This window comes from Tarenaya hassleriana, unplaced genomic scaffold, assembly GCF_000463585.1.
Source record: "Tarenaya hassleriana unplaced genomic scaffold, ASM46358v1 Cleome3, whole genome shotgun sequence".
NCBI classification, from domain to species: Eukaryota; Viridiplantae; Streptophyta; class Magnoliopsida; order Brassicales; family Cleomaceae; genus Tarenaya; species Tarenaya hassleriana.
In genome coordinates this window covers 8,380,063-8,390,891 of record NW_010966177.1, presented here as the reverse complement: position 1 = coordinate 8,390,891, position 10,829 = coordinate 8,380,063, and the positions used below count along the sequence as shown (strand labels likewise).

Sequence of the window (10,829 nt, the reverse complement as noted above, 5' to 3'; positions counted from 1 at the left end):
GTGGTATAAATTACCACATCAAAGTCTTGAGGAGAAGAAAGTAATTCTGGATAATGTTGATTTCAGTATGCGAGAAATGTATAATTTAGATACCATGGAGGGAGAGTTAGATGTTTATATTGATCATGAGTAATCGGTAGCAACACCAGTCACTCCTGAGAAATCAAAGAATGATAAGGGAACCGAAGAAGTAGGTTGTGTCAGAAGGATTGAGTTTAGTGAAGTTGTTGAATTGCAGAAAGAGAGAGACATGGGTGTTGGTGCAGAAGATGTAGGTAATGTTAATGCCGATGTTGGGGTTGACGTGGGTGGTAATGTTGAAGGCGATGTTGGGGTCGAAGCGGGTGGTAGTGTTGATGATAATGTTGGGGTTGAAGCGGATGATAATGCTGAACCTAATGCTGAACCTGAGGCTGGACCTGAGGTTGATGTGAATGTAGAAACTGATGCAAATTCCAAGCTTGATGAGGAAACTATTACCGCAATATTTAGAGAGATTGAGTTGAAGGAATATGCCAGAAACTGCGAAGAGTATGTTAGTGATGAAGAATATGTTGATAATGAGAATGTGTGTCCAGGAACTCCGCTGGGTACAGATGAATTTGAGCGTCCAAGAAGAAAGGTGCCTATTTCTAGAGTATTAAGGAAGGGTGATGAGTTGCTTTTGTTGGGTACAATATTTGAGTCTGGAGAAGAGTTCAAGGATGCCCTGTTTCAGTATGTTTTAGATACGCAGTACAATGTTAGATTGTCTAGATGGGAAAAAGATAAATATGCAACAGTATGTTCGCATAAAGGTTGTGGATGGAGAGTGTATTGCTCAATAGAGAAACCTGTGAACAAATGGATGATCAAAGTATATCAGCCTGGACATAATCATGAACCAACAGGAGTTGCTTCTATGTTATCTTCTAAACATATTGCGAAGTTGTTCTCAGATATCATTAGAAGAATGTCAGGATTTTCTGCAGCTGATATGCAATATGTGATTAAACGCAAATGGAAATTGAAAGTTCCACTGACTAAATGCTTCAAGGCATGACGCGAGGCAGAGAAAATGGTAACGGAAGATCAAAGGACACAATTTGCAAAGTTGTGGGACTATGAAGCAGAATTGCATAGATCTAACCCAAACACTTCAACCGAAATTGCGATTGATGAGCAAAAGTGTGTGTTTAAAGGTTTCTATGTATGTTTTGAAGTGTTACGGGAGGCTTGGAAGCAGAATTGTCATCCAGTTTTAGGTTTAGACGGATGTTTTCTGAAATGGAAGATAAAAGGAGAATTATTGGCTGCAGTTGGAAGAGATGCTGATAATCGCATCTATCCTATTGCATGGGCAGTAGTTCATGCCGAAACTAGTGACACTTGGAATTGGTTTGTGCGCAAATTAAAATCTGATTTATGTCTTGGAGTAGGAGAACATATTACAATTCTCTTTGACAAGCAAAAGGTATATATGTCTCATAAACACTTACTTAATAACATCGGGTTTCATACTAACTATTCAGTTGCCATGTTTCAGGGTTTGATGAATGCCATCGAAAATGAGCTACCACTTGTTGAACACCGAATGTGTGCCCGTCACGTGTATGCCAATTGGAAAAAGGTGTTCAAGGGGCTTGACTTGAAGCTGCTATTTTGGAAAGTTGCTACCAGTTTTCATAGCGTTGAATATGCAACAGCAATGGATGAATTGAAGGATAAAGACCCTATGGCCCATGAAGCATTGGTCCGACAACGTCCAGAGCAATGGGCCCGTTCGTTCTTCAAAGAAGGGTCTCAATGTGGAGATGTGCATAACAACTTGTCTGAAAGTTTCAACAGGACTATAAAAGCCGCACGGTTAAGGCCAGTGATCGATATGCTAGAAGATATACGAAGGCAAACAATGCAACGTATTGCAAAAAGATGTGTGGAATCCAGTAAATGGAATAAAGAATTCAGTCCCAAAGCAGTATTGGCGTTAGGGAGTGCTCGTGAAAGGACAAAGTATTGCACTGTAACTCCAGGTAGACGAGGTATGTATGAAGTAATGGAATTCGGTATTACTTATGGTGTTGACCTTACTGGAAAGAGTTGTGCTTGCCGAAGATGGGATTTGACTGGGGTACTGTGTCACCATGCCCTATCTGTAATCCATGAGAAAGAAGCCAATATTTCTGGGTATGTCTCTGAATATTTACTCTCACTTATTCATATCTTCGTATCTGGTATTATTTATGGAGTTGGTTTCTTTACTTCTGCTTTTTTACAGATTTGTCTCTGAGTATTATTTGACAACCAAATGGACAGCAACATATTCAGACAACTTGATGCCTGTAAATGGACAAACTATGTGGCACAAAACAGGCAAGACTCCTCTTGATGTACCAGAGGACAGAGGTATGCGTGGTCGGCCAAAGAAATTTCACCGCCGGAAGGATCCTCATGAATCTCCAACCAGACCTGGAAAGATGTCGAGACATGGGAGGGTGTTTACATGTAGTCGATGTAAACAAATCGGACACAATGCGAAGGGTTGTAAAAATGAGCCCTTACAGATGCATCGACAAAAGAGAGGGCGTGGTCAACCAAAAAAACATCATCAACCACAACATACTGAACATGCTCAACAACAACCAACACCACCTCAACAATCTCAACAACGACCACAACCATCACAAACGCCCTCAAATTCCAGTTCAGTTCGAGGTATAAACTTACATATTGTCTTAACTAACATGGTCAATTGTTTGATATATCAATGACTGTAGGTATTGGGGTCACAACACAATCGAGCCAGACTTCTCAATCGACCGGAATTCGCCGTCGGCGTCGACATTTGACTATCGAAATGAGTCGCCCCAATCATTTTCCTATTGGACCAGCTAACTTCATAGCTCCGCATACCGGTCGTCCATTCCAAGCTCCAAGGTCGGTTCATGGACCCTCGACATCTCGCAGCCAACCGGAAGCATAATCACTTGTTGCTTGCTCGGGTGAAACATGCAGAATCGGATACCTTTCTAATGTAATCAGACATCTTTTCATCTTTTGTTCACTTATGTAACTGTTATGTAAGACTTGAATATTTTGTAAGCATGTTATCCGATAAATGTTTCATCCAATGTTTTCTTCACAAATAACATATATAATGATCTTGTCTTCTCTAACTAATACATCATAATTGTCTTCTCCAATTGATACATACGTCCAAAATACATCAAATAAGTAGTAATCCATAGTAGTATATGATTGCCAAAGCTATAACCCCGACAACTCCGACAACTACAACTACATTACTTTTGAAACCTCTTAACTCTTCTATCTCAAACTTCATTTTTTCCATCTGAACTATAAGCTTTTGCAACTCCTCTCGATAATCTTGTTTCTCCTCTCTCTTTTCCATATCAGTCTTCTCTTTTTTTCCGAACTAGACTTTGACTTTGCTTAGCTCCTCTCCATAGTCTTCCATTTGTTCGACCAAAGCCTCGTCAACCCATTTGAATAGATGTGCACAATTACCCTAATACACAACATACAGTTTAGCAGTTGAATTCAGTAAAAATTCTAAAAAATTATCAAAGACATCGTTGAACCAATTAACCTCCTGCGAAGAACATCGGAAGAAAACCCTCCTTGGGTTATTTTCAGTTCTCGATATATGCATTGCAATAGAGCTTCCACATTGACATATCTTCGGTAAACCTCTACATTGATATGATTCTCTTCTTCTCCAAACTGATTTTGAACTCGAATTTGATTACGAAAAACTCATATCTGTACCTTTTTTCAAAAAATTAGACCCTACAAACAGAAAATCAGAAACTACATTAAAAAAACCCCAACTGAATCAACCATCGTGATACGCACCAAATCGATGAACAACCCAGCGGAAAGAACCATGGAGGAAAACCCTAACTTTTTGTATATTAAGGTGTGGGGGTCAAATCTTTAACAGAAAAATATAAATACAAAAAGAAAACAAAATCAAAGAATGATCTTACCTCTACACTTCAACACAGACACAAAATCGCCACTAGAGAAGAAGAACAAAGCTTATGTCTCTCCTTCTCTCTCTCTCTCTGTAGAACGATGGAGATGAGTGAAAATAGAAGAATATCCCTTTTTAATTGGAAAGTGGTTTTTAATTTTATTTTATTAAAACGGATCAATTTTTTATATCATGGTTTAGTACATTTGACACGTGGGTTGACGTGTCAAAAATTGTATATACACGTCATTGTCTCGTGACGGAAAAATTTAAACGGGTAACGGCGTCAGCGTCCTTGTAGGATTTTGCCAAAAAATTGCAATTTCATGTATTAATCTGGCAGTTTACAAATTGATGTATTTATTGATAAGTTTTTACCAAATTGATGTATTTATTTGCCATTTTCCCGTATTTGTTTTTTTACAGTTAATTATGTTTAATTAGTAGGATATATAATATAGTAGATTATATAACACGATGGGTGTTTATGTATATGTTTGGCAACTAAACTCTCAAAGAAAATAATATTTGACATATACATGTGATGATTTTTTTATCAGGTTTAATTTTTTTTAATCGCAATGGATGTCGACGCAATTGAGTATGAACACCAAAAATTAGAGTGTGGTACCGATGCTGGATTATCTCAACCTGAAGAAATCGAAACTCAAATAAGTGGTAGAAAGCGGAAAAAGATTTCTAGTGTTTGGAATCATATGACTCGGGTTGATAGTGTAAATGCCACTTGCAACTATTGTGGTAATAACTATGCGGCTTCTGTATCTCTCGGGACATCGCATTTATTACGGCATCTTAAGCGTTGCACGAAAAAACCTAAGTTTGAAAATGTAGCCAATATGTTAATTGACCATGAGGGGAAGCTAATGACAAAGAAGATAGATTAGAAAATTTGGAGGGAAAAGCTTGCTAAGCTGATCATATACCATGAATTGCCGTTTGCTTTTGTTGAGTATGCATCGTTCAAAGAGTTGATATTATTTGCAAACCCAGATATCAAAATGATATGCAACAACACTGCTTCTAGCGATGTTATGAAGCTTTATGAGGATGAGAAAGACAAGTTGAAGCTTCAATTGGCTAATATTCGTAGTAGGATATGTTTAACTTCTGATCTTTGGACAGCTATCACAAATGAAGGATATATTTGTATGACTGCACATTATGTTGATAAGAATTGGAAGTTGAATAGTAAGATACTGTCGTTTTGTACATTAGCCCCCTCTCACACAGGAACGGAGATATTTAAGAAGATTTTTGGTTGTTTGAAAGATTGGGGAATAGAGAAAAAGATTTTTTCTCTCACGTTGGATAATGCTTCAGCCAACGATAGTATGCAAGACATCTTGAAACACCAACTTTCTTTGCAAAATAGTTTATTGTGCGAAGGTGAATTCTTTCACATCAGATGTTGTGCACATATCTTGAATATCATAGTGCAAGCTGGTTTGAAGGTGATTAGTGATGCTCTAGACAAGATTAGAGAAAGTGTGAAATATGTTAGAGCGTCAGAGGCAAGGATGAAAGCGTTTGATGAATGTGTGGAGCAAGTTGGTGGAAATATTAGAGCTTCTTTGTATATGGATGTGGCAACACGTTGGAATTCTATTCATATGATGCTTGTAAGTGCTCTCAATCATCGATATGCTTTTAGTAGCCTTGTTTTGATTGATAGAAATTACAAGTTCTGTCCAACAAATGAAGAGTGGATCAGGGGAGAAAAAATACGTGACTTCTTGAAGCCGTTTGATGATATTACGACGATGATGTCTGGTTCAAAGTATCCGACTTCTAACTTGTATTTCATGAAAGTTTGGAAGATTGAAATGCTTTTGAAAGAGTATGTAGGAGGTGAAGACGAGCTTCTTAAAAGCATGGATGAACGAATGAAGGTGAAATTCGATAAATATTGGGAAGAATATAGTATCATTCTTTCCATAGGATCCGTGCTTGATCCTAGTATGAAGTTGGAAGCATTGAAATTCTTTTATGATCAACTTGACGAGGAAAGTAGTCAATCAAAGGTGGATAAAGTGAAGAGTAAGATGTATTTAATCTTTGAAGAATACAAAAAAAGATTTGTGATATCAACTTCTAAGAGTTTATCTATTTCACAAGATAACAGTTCAAAGGAGGATAAACAAGGTTCGACTCAATTTGATGTAAGTTCTCTTTTTCTTTTTAAATTTGTGTTTCTTATTTTGTTATTAGATTTTTTCTATTGTAATGTTTTCAACTTTTTTATATGATTTAGGAATTAAGTGGATGGAAAACCAAGACTTCTTTAGACGATGGATTAAAAACGGATTTGGATAAATATCTAAAGGATCCTACTATAGATTTACATCGATATAAAGATATGGATATCTTAGAGTTTTGGAAGATCAATGAAGCACAATATGGTACTGCATTGGCTTTTATGGAATCTGACATTCTCAGTATTCCTATCACTACCATTACTTCAGGGTCGTCTTTTTGCGTTGGTTCTCGTGTTTTAAACAAATACATAAGTCACCTTTTACCTACAAATGTCCAAGCTCTCCTTTGCACTCGTTCTTGGTTATTTGGTTTCGAAGAATATGGTAAAGTCTATATTTTTTTATTATCCATTTTGTTTAGTTGTTTATATGTCTAAGTGTAAGTGTTTAACTTATATTTGTTTCTTTAGTTGTCGTATTGTGTAGATTCCAGAAGTAGTATTGACGACACTCTATCAACTTCATTATCACCTATGGTCATCTTGCCGGAGGTGGTATCGGAGAATTGATCAATCGACTAAATTTTTCAGCTTTATTTGTTTTATGAACTAATACTTTGTTATTATTGGTTTTAAAAATATTTTTGAACTAAATACTTAATTGTTATTCGTTTTAAAATATTTTTGTTGAATGTTTCACGTTGTTATTATTATTATGATTATTATTATTATCGTCATAGAAAAATATTTCTATTTAATAAAAAAGTCTGAAACCCGGTCCGAACCCGCTCGAAATCCTGTAGGGCCGGGCTCTGGGCCACCAATCATAGACCCAAAAATTAAATGGGCGGACCGGTCCGACCCGAAAAAATCTAGGCCCGAATCGAATCCAGCCCAAGCCGGCCTGGCCCACCCATTTTACACCCCTACATATGACCATGTGAAGATAATACCATGTCATCCTTGAAACCTATGAGAACCTTTATTCTAATGACCCATGACTAATGTGACCATGTCACTTTATGACCGTGTGACCATGTCATCAACTTCTCTTTAATGTGACCGACTTTTTTGTATAGTGATACTCTAGAAACAATATTTCAAAGCCAGATCCGACCGGGAACTATGATTATACTATACTACAAAAGATAAAATTTTAAAAACATCAACAATTAGAAGAAAAAAGGTGAAAGAAACATCACTGTTCATGAAATAAACACCAATAACCATCAATGTGAAAAAGAATAAGATTTTCACAATTGCTTACCTATTTTCAACTTCTTCGCTAATTTGGCATTGATTTTGCTTTGATTTCTAACGATTTAAGAGAAAAAATCGAAAGATTCAAAGGAAAAAGTGTAGGAGAGAGAGAACTCAGTGTCGATGAGGGAGAGAGAGGCGGGAGAAAGAAACTGGAAAGAGATAGGAGAGAGACAACTAAACCCTAATTTTTAGGAGAATTTAAAAAAAAATAAATAAATAAATACAAAAGGGTATTTAGTCATTACTTATTGAAGAGGGTACATTAGAAGTTCAAATTTTTTTTAAGGGGAAGGTATTTTAGTCATTACTTGTTGATGTAGCGCATTGAGGATGTAACAGAAGTTGCCCATTAGAAACAAAAGGCTCACGACATACATAACAACACTTACAACAATAACTGCTTAGAAGTTATAAAAGAAACTTACACAAATGTGTGTGTTAAATATGAATATTTTAATTGTTATAAAAATGATCATATTCATTTAAATTTACATGAGGTATTCATAATTGTTACTCCATCCGTTTCAAAATATTTGTAGTTTTAGGTTATTTTCTATGTTTTAAAATATTTTGTAGTTTTACATTTTCAATGTCAGACATTGTTTTATAATAATTTGTAATTTTATCCCTACCAAATTGCAATACATTATTAATGATTGCATTGTTTTTATCATTAAATAAGGGTATATGTGACTTTTGATCTATTTTCTTAAAAAATGTGAAACAATCTAAAATAACAAATATTTTGAAATGAATGGAGTATATCCGAATTTTTTTATTAAAAAAACTCAAAACTAGGTATTCATACAATTGTACGTACCAACAAATTTAAGAAATATAAATATTTTGTAGTGAGCCTAACTAACAAAAAAAAAATTGCACACCTAATCTCTAAATGGAAGTCAAACATTTGTACAACAAATTTATTATATAAATAGAATTGTTTTTATTGAGCCCTGGCTGACAAAACTCGTCCACCTCTTTATACATGGAGGTCCATTGCATTTATGTTTAGTTTAATTTTTAGAATGTATGGGATGCTACCAAATATTTTAATGCATTGGCGTGTGTGCGTATATATTCTAATGGATAATCCGTAGGGAATCTTGGCCATTGATTCTTGGCTGATTTGCATGTAATAGCCGTTATGTATTTACTCGTCCGTTATTTGTATATTTCTCTTGGAACAACTTAATTAATACAATAAAGGGAAATTATATCTTTAGGATTCTTTTCAATTAAAAAAGAATCGGACCTCATAACAAGCACCAAGGAATTTTTCTTTTATTACCAATGCCTATAAATAAGACACAATCCAAGCAATAATATGTTCATATAAAAAACATTCAGAAAAGAAAAAACAAATAAAAGATTTTCAAGTTTTATTCAGAAAGATGAGTCCATGCAAGACCGCAGCGTTCTGCTTCATGATCCTCTTCGTCTCCTCTGTCTTGAGTGAGTCACTGAGTCCTTTCTCGTCATCACTCATTCCTCATATATATACAATATTATGTTTTGCACAGAAAATCGCATATTAATATATGAATTTGTAAATAAATGAATTTTAAAAATTCAAAAATATACACGAACTTTTCTTAATTTATACATTCAAAACTACCATATTATAGTGGTATTTGGAAGTGGTTTAAAAATTTTAGGGTTTAATTTCATGACGGTTTTTGTGTATTTATTTAGATTTTTTTTAAAATAAAATTTGTGTATCAATGTGTGATATATGTATATGATAGTAATAACGTGACATGGAATTACATACAGTTGATGAGAGCTCGGCGTGTGGAGAAGTGCTCGGCTCGTGTGGGAAAATAGACTGCAATAAAGAGTGCCATTCAAAGCATGGACCAAAGGCAGTTGCTCACTGCGACCGCGGCGGCAAGGCGGGCACTTGCATCTGCGGCTACCCCTGCCCGGCTCATCATTGAATGGCTCATGCTTTCATGTTTTAAAAACAAAAATATCATTTGGTAATCACAATGATGAAAATAAATATTTTACAGAACCTATAAATCAAGTTTATCAGAGCTGAAATCGTCCGATATTTCTTCTCTAAGTTATATATATTTTCATCATCATTTTCGGTCTTTATCGTTTAAAAATGGGCCGGCAATGAATCAGTTCACAAATTGAGCTCGGTTTGATATCTTTGTGCTATGTTTTTTAGTTGAGAAACAAATTCAACTAGTGACTTGGGAAACAAGAAACCTAGATCTAGACGTCGGTATTGCAAAGATTTTTTTTTTTTTTTGGATAACCGAGTATTCTAGACCAATGACCAAACTAATTTTGGAATCGGGAGTAAACCATGTGATTTAGATTATGCGTTCCTTCTCCAAACTTGAGGTTTGAATTCAGAGCGGGACAGACGTTTTGCGCACTATTTCACCGTTTTGCGCACTGTTTTCAAGGAGTTAACATTTGATAAGTCACGAGAATGACACGGAGAATCCGATGAGTTTAGAAATGGTGTTGTAATACCTAAAGAGAGGGGCTCTCAAATAAATAAAATGATTATTGATTTCATTCTCTGTCGTTTATTATTACATACAAATTCAAATTTAAAAAAGGCAAACAGATGAAGAGTCATATGTAGGTTCAGTTAACTCAACGAACGAGAAAGCAGTCAAAATGTGACGAGATGACTTGTTCCATGTCTCTGTTTTGACTTATGATATCATGTAACAAAAAGGACACAAGTGTTGAATGTTACTTGCCTCGTTAGATCATACTAATCTAGTTTGACAAGAAAGTCATAGTGTCTTGCTAGAGACCACCTATGATTATTAGTTCGAAATGGTTTCGGAACTATGTCTGCGTTGGATGGGTCTACAGGATCACACACGTAGGGCTGTTACTATTTTCTGGAGCTTGCTTGGTGATGTCGTAAATCTAGGTGCAGAAATATGATCAAGTAATAATATTCCTAGACTCAACAAATACCGCAAGTGTACAGATCGTATGCAGTCGCTAGGGTCGAACACAGGGACAAGTAGACAATGAATGAAATCTCAATCCAAATCTAGATCCAGAGAAGATAATATGAGTGCGAGAGCGTAGCAAAGCAAACAATAAAAACTGTTGTAAACTATGAATGATAAACACTGCAGACTTCGGGATTGCTTTACATGCAAGGATCTTTCAAAAGATATAAACTTAATGGTTTATCTATCCAATCCAGGGAATTCAAGCTCTAAGGTAGAGATTAACTCTTCCAAGTCTAATCTCACTATCCAGGTTTAATCCTACCAATCTTCCGATTCAATAGTCTAAAACTCTGGATGCATGAACGAACGCTATCATAATTCCTAGGCAAATACCCATCTTCCAATGTGATACCTGTTCTATTTATTGAATTAGTTC

The 10,829-nt window shown here is 35.6% G+C and overlaps 1 protein-coding gene and 2 long non-coding RNA genes across 3 annotated transcripts; 2 read left to right on the top strand and 1 right to left on the bottom strand.

Moving 5' to 3' along the window:
* The first annotated feature begins 250 nt into the window (after nucleotides 1–250).
* Nucleotides 251–2,527, top strand: LOC104820207. Its single transcript, XM_010550574.1, has 5 exons — nucleotides 251–1,036; nucleotides 1,226–1,453; nucleotides 1,526–2,166; nucleotides 2,258–2,484; nucleotides 2,520–2,527. Exons 1-5 carry the CDS (start codon nucleotides 251–253, stop codon nucleotides 2,525–2,527), a joined length of 1,890 nt encoding a protein of 629 aa, XP_010548876.1.
* A 574-nt stretch (nucleotides 2,528–3,101) lies between these two features.
* Nucleotides 3,102–4,092, bottom strand: LOC104820000. Its single transcript, XR_772894.1, has 3 exons — nucleotides 3,990–4,092; nucleotides 3,590–3,789; nucleotides 3,102–3,508 (listed from the first exon to the last, which is right to left on the bottom strand). It is a non-coding gene; the product is annotated as an uncharacterized LOC104820000 (long non-coding RNA).
* Nucleotides 4,093–8,804: 4,712 nt separating this feature from the next.
* Nucleotides 8,805–9,491, top strand: LOC104819999. The gene is made up of 2 exons (XR_772893.1): nucleotides 8,805–8,909; nucleotides 9,231–9,491. It is a non-coding gene; the product is annotated as an uncharacterized LOC104819999 (long non-coding RNA).
* Nucleotides 9,492–10,829: the final 1,338 nt, after the last annotated feature.